This window comes from Balearica regulorum, chromosome 5 (assembly GCF_011004875.1).
Source record: "Balearica regulorum gibbericeps isolate bBalReg1 chromosome 5, bBalReg1.pri, whole genome shotgun sequence".
NCBI lineage: Eukaryota > Metazoa > Chordata > Aves > Gruiformes > Gruidae > Balearica > Balearica regulorum.
Window position 1 is genome coordinate 60,048,206 of NC_046188.1, and position 14,382 is coordinate 60,062,587.

At 40.2% G+C, this 14,382-nt stretch overlaps 1 protein-coding gene across 4 annotated transcripts in view; it reads right to left on the bottom strand.

Moving 5' to 3' along the window:
• The window catches only part of GALNT18 (polypeptide N-acetylgalactosaminyltransferase 18), a 274,192-nt gene that overhangs the window by 236,685 nt on the left and 23,125 nt on the right, over positions 1-14,382 (bottom strand). For 3 of the 4 annotated variants that reach the window (XM_075755180.1, XM_075755182.1, XM_075755183.1), the window contains exon 2: positions 5,090-5,356. In XM_075755180.1, coding sequence (XP_075611295.1) covers positions 5,090-5,324 — 235 coding nt within the window. In that variant the 5' untranslated portion in view covers positions 5,325-5,356. Of the gene's footprint in view, positions 1-5,089; positions 5,357-5,498; positions 5,817-14,382 lie in introns of those variants that run through there. The other variant, XM_075755181.1, reaches the window with a different exon arrangement.

Here is a 14,382-nt window from a genome sequence, read left to right on the forward strand (position 1 = left end):
CCGGAGCCTTCTCTCTCCAGGCTGAAGAACCCCAACTCTCTCAGCCTGTCTTCATAGGAGAGGGAGATGATAATAGATACAGCATCTTGCAAACATGAAGGACCAAAGTCTTAGTACAACACAAATGTCTGGATCTTAACTAAGAATTCAACTGGTCCAGAAATAAACTGTGTGTTTACAACTTTAACTTAGATCTACTGTGTGTATTAACTGTATGTAATTTATTAATTCTGTTTAGGTCCCCAGTGGGGGGGTGTGTGTGCACAAGGGGACGAGGTTTATTTCATAGACTTCATTGTCTGTAATGTTCTAAAAAAAAAAAATACTGTAATGAATGCAAACATCATCTGATTAAACCTAGGAAGGCTGAAGAATATTAAAATGACATTGCATAACAGACAAACAGGATAGCATGCATGAGGTGTTTTAAGTTATATCAGCTTAACCATAGCAGAGCTTTTAAAGAAAAAGGTTCAACTCATCACCTATGACAGCCTAGAGCTGAGCTGCAGAGAACAATAAATCACTCCCTTATTGCTAGTGTTTTTCCTCTTGTCAATCAGATACTTCCGTTGTAAGAATGAGAGTAGCCTGGCTGCTCACATGATGTTCCAACTGCACATGCAACTTTGGGCAGTTTTTAATTGTCAGAGCCAATGCACGATGCATTATTAAGATGAACCATGTGTTGTGATCTGTCTGAAGCACTCTTGTATTGATTTTAACAAAACAATAGTGTTTAGAGTTTTCTGAACCAGCATGTTCCTTGTGAAATCAACAGAACGTACTGTTTTCAAATAAAATTGAGAAAAACTGATTTCACATCTTTGGTTTGAACCACAGGTATTTCATATAACACAATATTGATTAACCTTAGCCCTTTAAAGTATACTTTCTGGTAATAAAGCTCAATAATACTAGATTATACATGTGCCACACATCTTTGTTAGACATAAAAAAGGACTGCATTTTGCATAAAACTATCCATCTGGTCTTTTCCTTTGTTTATTTCACACACAATTCATCTCAAAAAATGCACCATCTTGTTTGCAAACTCAAAAGGAAGTGGAAACTTGAAAGTTTCTCTCAGTGGGTTGCCTGCTAGGGGGAAGAAAAAAAAAAAAAGTATGCCTCTTACTAAAGATTGGGGGGGAATATCTCTTTAGTACTAGCCAGGTAGCATTCAGATGTAATTAGCACCACAATCACCACAACGCACTGCCATAGAAAAGCACGAAGGTCGCTATCATCATTGTAAAAAGGTAAAGTGATTTGACCAAAATTATCTTGTAAAGCGCGGCAGGCCACAAGCCAAGAATTCATGACTCCCAGGCTTAAGTTCCAGCATCACACTTCCACTCTACAGAAGACTTCTTTCTGTGGTCCATATTGCCCAACTAGACTGCAGTGCTGCCAATCCTGCCCCAGACTGCCCACCACAGAAGTCAGTATACAGATGCATTACTCATGCACAGCACACTCATAGACTACACCTACATAAATTAACACATAATGAGGAAAGAAGGAAGCAGAGAAATACCGTACCGGCAGAGCAGACACACATGCTCTTATTCCATTTCCAGCACCCAGAAAATGTGTGCACAGAAACTATTATCCTTCAACATTTACAGAAGCGTGGATACACAGCAGTGTAAGATGTGCAACGTGGCAGGTACGTACTTGGCATTGTTGTGGTTTAACCCGGCAGGCAACTGAAACAACCACAACCAGTGGGAAGGGGGAGAGAATAAAAAAAAAAGTAAAACTCGTGGGTTGAGATAAAAACAGTTTAATAGGACAGAAAAGGGAAATAACAGTAATAGTAATAATAATTAATAACAACAACAACAATAATAATAACATAAAACAAGTGATGCACAGCACAATTGCTCACCAACCACTGACTGATGCCCAGCTAGCTCCTGAGCCATGGTCCTCCCAGGCCAGCTCCCCCCAGCTTATATACTGAGCATGACATTATATGGTATGGAATCCCATATCCCTTTGGCCAGTTTGGGTCAGCTGTCCTGGCTGTGCACCCCTGTACATCTGTGGAAGGCTCATGCCTCCTTGCTGGCAGGGCCTGGAAAGCTGAAAAGTCCTTGACTTCATTGCAAACACTACTTAGCAACAACTAAAACATTAGTGAGTTACCAACATTATTTACATGCTAAATCCAAAACACAGCACTACTGTGGCTACTAGGAAGAGAATTAACTCTATCCCAGCCAAAACCAAGACACGCATTCAAACTTTTCCATTCTTGGCCAATACCAGGACCAATATTTCCCTTTCCATACTTTTCTTTCTGAACACGAGGCATGCATGTTTTCATTCTCTCTGAACTTCTCTTATCTGGAAATGTTTTCAGTTTGCTACTTTTCTTGCCATGATAATGTTTTTTCTAAAAATACATACTTTAAAAAGTGTTTTAAATGAAGGCACCTCTTATTCCTCCTCATTTCCAGGACACTTGATAAAATATTACAAGACTGCAATTTATATACTAAAGGAATTCCCAGATGGCATCTAATTAAACAATTCAATCAGAAAACAAATTAAAATGAAATACTAGTGTAACCCCCTGTGTAAAATGCAGCAGTTAGAGCTCTCTGGTATTTGTAGGATATCCTATGGAATGCAATTTTATTGCCCGTGCTAATTTCATGCCTGTTCAGCACTGCAGAACATCTGAGCTATTGACACCTGTCTCCAACATAAAAAAGAAGTGGTTCAAGGAAAAGTTTAATGGCAAACTACAGACAACCTTTATAACCTTGTCCAGAACCATTACAGTAGCTGGTTTACGCAATTTATGGCAGTGAAACTCGAATTTATAATTTCTTAAAGCTGACCTTGAAGCTCACCCTAAACCCAGTCAAGCTCGGGATATTCCTTCCAATTACTTCAGTGAGTTTTGCACCATGACATAGAAGTCACAGCATCTCACTGTGCTAAGCAAAATCTGATTAAAATAACATCTCATTCCGCAATCTCTGCCACAGGAATTCCTTGTGAATCTCAGTTCTTACAATTCAGTAAGTAAAAGCACAGAAAATCCACTTATGGATAATGATCTGTGATTTTTAATTTATTTATTTATCTTAAAAATGAAGTGGTTTCAATAAGGTATGAGAATTTTGTAAACTTTTTTTCCATTAAATATACTTTAGTACTTATTACCAAACTGTTCACTTAATTATTTTTAGAAGACTCTCTTCAACTTTCACACAAATGTTATTTAAGGAAAACATCTGCTGGTTTGGTTTATGCATAGTCACAAAAAGTCACAAAAAAAGTTTATGCGCTAATCCATGCTATACTCTCTCCTGATTTAAGTACACCTTTCTCTACTACTCTGAGAACCACTGACCAAAGGAACATGCCAACATGAACATTGTTACTTTCCTTGAAAAGAAATAAGAATATTGGAGCTTCACACCAACAAACCTGAAGGAGTTATGCTCCAACCTCATATGGAAAGTCAATTAATTTCACATATCTAACTCTTAACAGTGCCTTTTGAAAAATCCCTGCTTTCATACATGCTTCCACAGTGCACTCCACTGGCACACAGACAAGAATATATTTCCTTTTTAAAATCCATTTCAGGAATCAAGAAAAGCTTAAGGACTGCATGAGAGAAGTTAAAACTTGCAGGAGCTGCTATAACTCATCCTCCAGAAAGAAAGGAGCATTTTACTAATTTACCCAAGATGACAATACTATCTGAAAAAATAAGGCATATACAAACTGAATAATGATGTATTTTAAAAAATATTAATACAAGTCACAGCAAAGTAGCTGGGCTCTAATAGTACTGCAAACTTACGAGTATTGACAAGCAGGGGAAGCCCAATTCATACAGGAGTAGCAACACTGCCTGCTCCACCTTTCCTTACATTCCCAGAAGACCAGTTGGCCAAAGCTGCCTGGAAGCTGGAGAGATTCTGTGCACTGGTGATAGGTATCCTTTACCAGATGGTTTGCTCTCCCTTTTCAGATTTAAGATAGACTAGAAGTGGGATTTGAACATTCAACAGAGGTTATGCAGAAGCAGGGAAAGATAGTCCCTCTAGATTTTGTAAGAGCTCTCACCTACTCCACCCTCAGCCTCCTTACTATCCAACCCACTTCGCAGAATGAGAGAATGACTGTATGATGCCATGCAGATGATGAAAATATAAAGCAAAATATTAAGATCACCCAGTGAAGCAAAGTCACGTAAAATCCCAAACTCCCAGGAAATAATCATATTCTTCCCCATTGCTTGCCCACTTCAACCCTTCTCCCAGAGCTCCCATTAAAAAGGAGATCAAATTAAAAAGGCATTACACAAATGAGAGATTGCCCCAGTTATAATCCCAAGTGGCTCCCAGCGCTACAGCAGCACTCAGGGAAAACCTTGAGCACACCCAGACACACACAGACTCTCAGCACGGATTAGCAGAGTCAGGCTTAGAGGGGGAAGAGAACAAAAATTCCCCCCGCAGCAACCCATTTTGGAAAAGAAAAATAACAAATATGAAACACTGACAATAAAAGCAAGACGGGGAGAGGCTCCCCCGCCCTTCGCGCCGAGCCCTCCCCGCGGACCCCTACTTTAGTAAGACAGGCACGGAGCCGAGGTCAGGTTTATTACAGCACCAGGCCGAGCCCAGCGCGGCGGGGCTGCCGCCGCTGCCCATCACCCGGGTGCTCGGGCCGAGCCGCCAAGGAGCCCTGCGCCGCCCGGCTCCCCCCGGCACCGAGTCCCCGCCGCTCCGCCGCGCACTGCCACCCCGGCCCCCACGGCCCGCTCTCCGGGAGGCAGACCCGGGAGGAGGGAGGGGAGCGGGGCAGGTCCCCCCCCCCACGCCGCCCGCCTCCGCCGCTCCTCTCGCCAAGCACCGGGAAGGGACCGCCGGGGACTCCCACACGCACCGCAGCCTCCGCGCAGCCCCCGGCTCTTCCGGGCTGAGAAATGGCTCTCCCCGATCGCGGCACGGATGTCACACGCACACACAACAAACGCGGCGGGAGGGCATGGAGACTGCACACGGCAAGCGGCGGGGTGGGGAGGAAAAGCAAGCGGGGGGTAAGGTGGTACCTTGGATGTGCTGCTTGATGACATTTTCCAAATGGTCCAGCCTTTCTATAATCCTTAAAGTGTCCCCTTTGTCTTCCTCTAACTTTTTTTCTGAGATCGGCTCCTGCACTTTCACATAAACACTGGCAATGTAGTTGGTGACCCAGCCCACGTACAGTAGGCAGACGATGTTAGTCATTCCACTCAAAATCACGCAAGTGGACACTAAAGTTTTGGTTTTCCTGGTGCACACCATCCTGAGATCCCTCCATATAGCTCCAAAAAATCCTGTGATCCAGAAAACAAAAATAAACTGCGATGAAAATAAATCCTTTCCCCCCCTTTCCCCGAAACGGAGACCACTCAGAAGTCAGTAAATTTCCATGCAAAAAGTTCTCTCATCCACAGAATAAAAATATTTGTCGCCTACCTAGAAGGAGAGGTGGGGGCGGGGAGGGCTGATAATTAGAATCCTGGATTTTAGTACATTAAAATAGCTGAAACTTTGCGATAGCAGTACCGGCAGCAGACCAGCAAGCCGTGCCAGCCGCCTGGCTGCCCGCTGCTCTTAGGCACCGGCTCCTGCCACGGGCATCAAGGACGCGAGCAGCCAAGTGCCCAAGTGTTGCAAACTTTGTTCCCTCCGACGCCGCTTCCCATTGCAACCGGCCACGGCTCCAGAATCAGACCTTGGGAGCAGCTTGCCGGAGAGTGGGGCTTGCTCGGCCGCGGATTGACAGCCCCCTCCTCCAATAAAGAGCCTGCTCCGGCACGGAGGTTGCTGCCATCACCGTATGGCCGACGGGGACCCACGCGGGGCGGGGTTACCGCGGGGCCCACCTGCTCCTCTCACACACACACACGCACTCACACGCACACACACGCACTCAGGGGCGTTGGGGCCCCTCCGCCGCGCTGCACGCCTGGGCGGGAGGGCGGGGACGGCGGCCTCCCTGCTATTTCTGTAGCTGGCTGCAAAAAATTTCCAGCCGAGCTAGGAAGCAGCAGCCAGTTCCCGTTTGCTGCTAGGTGAACGCTCTGCTGCCTGGCTGGAGAGAGCAGCCGGTGTCATTAAGATACGTGCTCACACAGAAAGTCATCCATTTGCCTGGAGGGGGTGACACCGGAGACGCCTTTGGCTCATCCGAGCTGTCGGTTCCACAGCTCGATACCCAGCGACCACCCGCTACTCCAACGTTTGTCTTTTAGCCTGTTTGCGTGCCCCCTCCCCAGAGACGTTATATTAGTAACAGCTAATTGTTGCTTACATCAGCACCAGCAATCCCCAGTATCCATCCACCGCCTCCCCACTGCCACGGGAATACTTCAGCATTAGCTTCAGTATCAGGGACAGTATCAGTAACTCACGATTTAGCCCAGCATATCTTCACCTCACATTTTACATACACTTTCCGAAATACGCTAAGGCAGCAAACTCCTCTCAATATGAAGTCACGCTGATTTGAGAGAAGCTACAAAACAGATAAATCTCTTCCATTCCTGTTGGATAGGAACTTCCATACTAAATGAGATCATTTTCTTTTGATAGTCTCAAGACCGAAATGCAACATTAGCGTGACCAGAAGTAGGAACCAATGAGGCACCTGTTAATTAATACACTAAATATTAAGTGCTTATTATCCAGTGAAAGCAAGAAGTAACAAATGCTGTGGATCATACTGTAGTTTTACATATGTAGTAAATATAAATTTATTCTGCTTTATTAGTCACCCTCCACAAATGATCATTACACTAGTGTTATCCTGTTGGCGCACAGAAAGCACAGCAGATACCAGAACTTACTACTCTGAAGCACACACGTATGAGCGTTCAAACCCTGCAAGATCGTGAATGTACATTTCAATATTTTAATAGAAGTAGATGATTTGTCTTGGGGTTTGGGGTTGTTATTTTTTAAATTAATTGTAAGCAAGACACAGTATTCAAGAGGGAAGGCAGGCAACTGTCCTGCCAAAAGGCAGAATGACTTCTTCCTTTCGACCAACTGGTACTCCATAGAAACAGTAAAAACTATGGATACTCAAACACATACAAAAACAGTGCCAATAGAAGCTGCAGTAAACTGCCAGTGAAGCTCAAAGAACAAACTGCCTCCTCAGTCTTCTAACCTTCTCTGAAAAATAACCAAAATTTCAGCCAAGTACTTCCCCAGTGACACACTAAAGGAGGCTAGCCCCACAGAACTCGTTTGGAAATTAGAAAATATAACTCAAGGTATTTGCATGTGAAAAAGAATACACATTTACATTTTAAGAAAATAATATCTTTAGTAATTCAGGAAAGTTTGCTAGACAAACCAATCAATGAACAATTTCAAGCTTTATAAAAGGCAAAATATTGACAGAATATACTAGTATAGCTCCCTCACATAAGTCAATTATCCTGCTTGGTCTGCAATGAACATTTGTCTACAGCATCATTTATTTCTCCATTTCCTATCTTTGTACTTCAGTGTTACAGCTTTGCATCTGGTAGCAACTGACAGCAGTAAGTGTGTACCGCTGAAGCCTTTAATAACAGTGTTATCTAGACTTGCTTTAATCTTTGTAAACTCTGCCTGCAGCCACAAAATACAAATTCTTCAGCCCTGGCAATCTAGGCAGAATCCAGGACTTGGCCTTGGACTTCTCAATTTAAAGCAAAACTTACTGAAATCAATCCAGATAAGGGATGAGTAATAACTATTAATAAGTCATATTTTCCATGGAAGTTTATAAAATATTAACAAACAACTAACTGCTTTTATAAAAAATACGAACAGTACTGGTTACTAATGACTGTCAGCACATCGGTAAGTGACATAAAGGTTTGAAAAAAGACGGCTAATATGTCTCACAGGCCTAATGGGTTGCTTATAACAGCACATAATTGATTAACCTTTTATTACAGTAACTATTAATAGTTCATTAGCCCTTTGCTCCCAACAGTTTTCTGATCATGTTTAAAATATAGTTTCATTTGTAACTACATTCTCCTACTACCAATGCTGCACTCCTCAACAGCAGAACAGTAATTCCCTGTCTCCTCATTTAAGCCCTGATTTCACTGAAGCTAGTGTTAAAACTCTGTTTGACTTCATAGTAAAACCTCCAGATACTTGAAAAATACACTTGCTTTCCTGTCTCTGGTAATAATATTCTGGCCTGGTCTCTTTAGAAGTCTTCTTTTACAAGTTTATACAAAATTGGAGGTCTCCAACTGTATGCCGATTAGAAATTGGTTGGTTTTGTCATTTTGATTCATTGTATAGTATTACAATTCAGATGAGACCCCTTTGTGCAAGGTAATATACAAATACATAAGCAGTCCGCTTTTATAATTTAATTGGAACAAAAACAGGAAAAGGAACAATAGGAGAATATAAATGCTGCCAGCCTTGTATTATAGTCAGGGAGAAAATTAGGTGATAAAAACCATTTGGTTCTTTTTTTGAACATTTAAATTATGGGGGAGCACAAGGTCTATGAAATTTGTTCTCTTAAATCACAGTGGTGTTTTTGAAAGTTCTACTTAAGGTGTTTAAGCTTGAGGCAGTACAATCTATTGTGCAGGTCATTAAACTAAGGTGTCTGATTTTATCCTTGTCCTGATACTGATCTGCTATGTCATGCTATGCAAATTATTTCACTTCTGTTTCTCTCTAGACAATGGAAAAAATAATTTCTTAAAATTTGTACGTATCACAGACTTCAATATGAATTGCCCCCAACTACACTACACTGTAATAAGACACTATTTCAACCATTGCTGAGGAAATATTAACCTCATAACCTAGTAAATACAACTGCCACTTATCTCACATTAAAGTGTTCTGTAAGGAAAGTAATTCAATTAGTAGTTCTTACCTATCATTACAGTTCAGGGAAGGGAAATGATGGAAAGAAAGATATATTCAAGAACTACATTTTTATTGGTGCATTTTGATGCGGACTAAAACATTCTTAGTAGTAAGAAGGGGAGAGTCCTTGAAGAAAGCAGTAGGGAAACATCAGAACCAACAGTATTTACACCCCATTTTACAAGAATAGGTTTCTTACACCTTGTTAGAAATGAATGGAAAAGTTTAACTTTTTAACATTATTTTGATTGTACTCAGATTCTTAGCTAAAATCCTACTAGTTTGTGGAGATAGAATCTTCATTATTATCTAGTCTGAGTAGACTTTCTTCTAATATTCCCTCCCTCTCCCACACAATGATCAAATCTTCTGTTTGGAAAGATGATAAAAAAATCCAAAGGCACTCTAGAAACAAGACTGCATTTTTACATTGTGGAGAGAGATGACCAAATACATGTAGAAAAGTCTGAATTATCCCAAGTAGGTAATTTTTTTGAAGCTGTGATGTCTGGGTCTGCACACACATGAATCAAAAACTATCCATCTCTTGAGCAGAGATTACCCCTTCTGCAGATGAGCTCTTCCCAACAGTTCAAGTTATGAAGCTGGGTTTTTAGCTCCCCGAAAGAGGTAGCTTTCTGTATTTTAAAGGTAAAGGTCATGAGTTCAGTCCTCAGGGAAGTGATCTGATGATCTTTGATACCTATTGTCCCTAGTCATCTCTCTCTCTAAATTTAAACCAATCTTAAAACTTTCATTAAATCATAAGATGACGTATGCAGGTATTACAGAGATGCCTTTGCATATTCTGGAGCTGGGTTTTGAAGCAAGGGATTTGTCATATGGATATTGTAGATAATGAACATGAACTGAATGCAAAAAAAAACCCCACAGGATAAAAAGCTGAATGGATGAAAAGTGGAGGAAGACAAAAGAAAATAAAAATTGCTTTATCCTTATTATGCTGGGATACATTATCATGATCTTTATTCTTCTGGCATTTTCTCTCTTCCCCACTCCTCTTACTCTCTGTCTTGCCTTCTTTCAGTCCATATCTGCTCTCTTCCTTTTCTGTTATTCCCCATCATCTTTCCCCTCCCTCATTTAAAAATAGCCACTTTTAAGTTTATACTAGTTCTGTTACACATCACCCTTTGTGACATTGTTATGAATCATCAGTTCATTTAGATTGTGCAGGACTTCTCATTTTTCACTGCTTGGCAAAGACTACTCAGCAAAGCATCAGCTACAGTGAAATTCAGTCCCATATCCCCATACTGGAGTCTCCTAATGAGGAAAGGTAATGTGGTGCCCAACTCACAAACATTCAATGGCATTTGGATAACTAACACCCATGAAGCATCATTTCAAAATCATTCACCTAGCACTGAAAGGAAGAAATGAAGCAATACAGAAGATACAGAAACAAGAAAGTGAGCATGTACTACTTCAAGCTGAAAACTGAACTGTATCTTGTCTCCTGGACTGAGGTCTCGCTGCTCATAAAGCAATGAGAAAACACCTCATGCAAAGAGAACCAGAGCTAGCAGGGACACTAAAACATCTAATGGAAACTTATGTACAAAAGCAAACTACAAGAGATAGGGGCATAGAGCGCATATTGTCTTCTCCTTCATCACCAGATTGATGCCTTAGAAGACATTTGCCATCCCCTTTATACAGTTACTATAAAATTTATGTCTGTATTTTTTTGTTTCCAGAGAGTATTTTCCATTCTCAGCATTTGCCAGATTTATCTTGTCCATTTGTCCTTCCAAAATGTTTTTCCATCCAAAACATCTAAAATCACTTTATACTTAATTGATCTCTGCTATGCTGTTTTATTAGTTACTTCTATGCACTAGTGTGATTTATTTTTTCTGGCAGCATTACACTGCACTATTTATTTGCCGCAAAACTCTCAGTTAATCCATCTCAAATGAATCATGCGTGACCAGAAATTCACCAGTATGAGTAAAAGATGCAACATACAGTCCTTTGCAAGTGGCACATCTGCAGTCACTCAAAGAAGCATTATAGTCTGTTCTTTTCAAAGTTGTCATGCATCTACCCCCAATGACAAGCCTGTCCATAAGCAACTTCAAGTATCTTCATTTTTGGGTGTTAAACCTGAGATACATTTGAAACAGATTTCCAGAGATTGTGGCCCACTCAATCTCTGAATTGTTTTATGTTCAGAAGCAAAGAATTAGTAAACATGAAATCATTGGTGATACCTAAAATTCCTGGCCTTCTCAATCCAGTTCTCAGTGCTGTTTTTTCTATCTTTAACAATACAGAGCATTGGACTATGCCAACCAAAAAACTGATGTAGCTGAATGTCCTATTTCCAAGTACTGTCTGGCTCTGAACATTTAGGGACAAGAATAGTCCTTTTGCCAGACCTAGCCTAGCAAAGCCTCAACACATTTAATGACTTAAAGACTTTCTGTGTCAGAGGTTGCAACCAAGCAATTGCTTACACTAGCTATGTAAGCAATTACAAATTCACAAATTAATCCCTTTTTGAACCTGTACTTTCTCATATCCCAAGGAAATGTGAATAATCATTTTGCAGTCATCTTTCCATCTGTGATCGTACAGGCCTATCATACTCCTTAGATGGCTCTTGGCCAATCTGGGTCCCTTCTCACATGCAGCCCCTTCTCACATGACAGGAACACCATACTTCAATTACTTTTTGTCCTTCGCTACTTTCATGTTTTTTGTTGTTTTTTTCTTTTTGAGATGGGATGACACGGCAGTGCAGATTGATGCATTATTTTGTATACTTTCCATCTTGTTCTCAGTTCCTTCCTTCATAACTCCTAACACTGTTAGCTTTCTCAACTGTCCCCAAGCCTCAAGTTAACCTCAGCAAACTAGTCACAAAGATCTCCTCCTCAATTACATAAATATAAAGCCCAGTAGTAAACTAGATGTAGTTTTGTCGGTTGTTCTAAGTGTAGGCTACCTCACATTTTGCTATTTCATCAACTTGTAATTCAGGTTCATGGCTTCTCCAATTTTCTGCAGTTAGCTTTAGAAATTACTACAGTGAATATGGCATCCTCACTATTTACATGCTTTCTGATCATGTCTACATATGCTGAACAATGCAGATCCCAACCTCCCCCACTCATGACTGTCCTCATTTTGGAAACTAACTGTTTCTTCCTATTCTTTGTTCTTTCTGTCTTAATCAGTTTTTAATGCATGAATGGAGCTTCTTATGCATAATGCATATCAAGAGCCTTTGGAGAGCAAACTCCTAGGAAGGCTTTGCAGCCCAAGTATCAATTAAATCCAGCATCAACTGTATCACATTGTCCACATTTTTTCTGATGTTTCAAAAAATTCAAATAGGTGGAAAGTGACTTCCTTCAATTGTTCCTAATAGAACTACTTACCTAGATAGAATTTAGAAGAAATAATCATCTTCTGTCTTACAGGAATAGGAGGAAATGTAGTACTGCCGATTTTTAGGCTTCTTATAAGGAAGTTTTTCTTTCTGGAGGTTTGGAGCTTCATTTTATTTCAGAGGAATGGACACAGGCATTCAAGAGCATTATATCAGAGTAAAGACAGGTAATAAAAAAAACTCTATAGAGTTAAGGGGTAGAACCTCAGAAGTGTCTGAAAATTCAAAATGGAGATGAGAGAGAATGGACTTTCATCAGGCACTGCAGCCACAGATTAAACAAAACAATTTACGTTAAAGTACCTAAAGTATGTTACTAATTCATTCTTTTTTTTTTTTTTAGGTAGATGAAAAAGTCTTCAGGTTTGGGTGTGGTTTTGTTTGTTTGTGTTTTTTAAAGGATTTGATTATGTCCAGGAGTGAACTATTCTCTGATCCATTCACTGCATAAAAAACACACCACCACCACCACCACCGAAACAAATAAAAAAAAGCCCTCGTGCCACTTTTAAGCAAAATTGAGTCCATAACAAGAAAACTTGTGGTCCAGCTTGGTATAACAACAACTCTCACAGTATGAAAAGAGATGGAAGTTTTTATTTGATTTGGCCTGGAGTATCATACTGGTCTATGCTGCAAGAATATCTAACAAAATTAATCAATGTATTAACATCTCCAAAAGACTTTTTAAAAAAAAAAAAAAAAAAAAAACCAAACCAAAAAAACCCCCAGAAAAACCACAAAAAACCAAACAAACCTTACAAAAGTTATCTAACTAACCCAAAAGGAAGCCCACAGAGGAAGTAATGGATTAGAGCCAAGAGTTATTTCAATAGCCAGTACAGCTCACCCAGTATGATTCAGAAATTTATATATGTCTTTAGTCCTTCATATAGCACTCCTGATTTTAGAACTGCTGAAAAGAATATTTCAAAGAAAAAAACTTCAGACAACTTCTAGCCCCCCCCCGCCCCCCCCCTTTTTTTTAATAAGGGGAGGTTTGGTACTCAAAAAAACGTTTTATGAATCTCACATGCAGTTCCAACAAGATTCTTTCCTTACTAAGTAACAATGTTCCAGATGGTATACATTTGAGTCATATGCACATACTCTTTTGATATGCAACAATCACATTCCTTGCATTTTGTTCAGTGGAATACATACGGTCTGTCATTTTCAGCATAACAAATCAAGCTCCCTTCCATCTCAGAACTGTTCAAAAGTGTGGTAATACTGAGTTACGACATGGCAGTAAAGTTCATTTTTAATGGAGTTCCTTATCTCAACCCATCATCCTGGGGTAGGCTTGTATCAGTTGCATCTTTCAGAAGAAGGTCAGAAAAGGATTTATGATTAGATTATAAATGCAATAGGCTTCCATATAACCATTGGCCTCAGTATGTTTGCACCAGTTAAAGATAAAAGTTCCTAGTTTACATTTTCAGAATTTGTGGCTCTAAAAAGCACTTAAAAATACCATTAATTAAAACTCGCATTGCTCTTGGAATAGACAGCAAATATTTTTTCTGTCACACATTTGTGGAGCCACAAATTAAAAGATCTCAGTGTTTGACACAAGACAGACATTAAGAAGTTCAACACAGGTTGCAAACATCCTCAACATGTTGAGATGAACCACAAATAAGTTCATGTTTCAAGCGTCAAGATCAAGCATGAAGCATGAATAATGTATGAATGCCAACTATTCAGATTCAATAGATCTGAATAGTTACTTGACTCAGGCCTAGACCATCAAAATCTTAGCATTTGCTTCTAAAAATTGACTGTCTTCCTGAAAAGTCAACTCTTCCATTCTACATCATACCTGGCACAATTAGCAGCAGACAGCCCTGATATGCCAAAGGAACAGCCTTTGAACACCAGCTGAAGAGAAAGTAGCTACCTACTGAAAAGCTTCCTGAAGTCTGCAATGTAATTTGGAGATCTTACATCAAAACAATGACCCCAGCGCCATCAGACATTGGTTTCAAAAATGAAAAACACAGCATAAATGAGAGTTATTTGTATAAATAA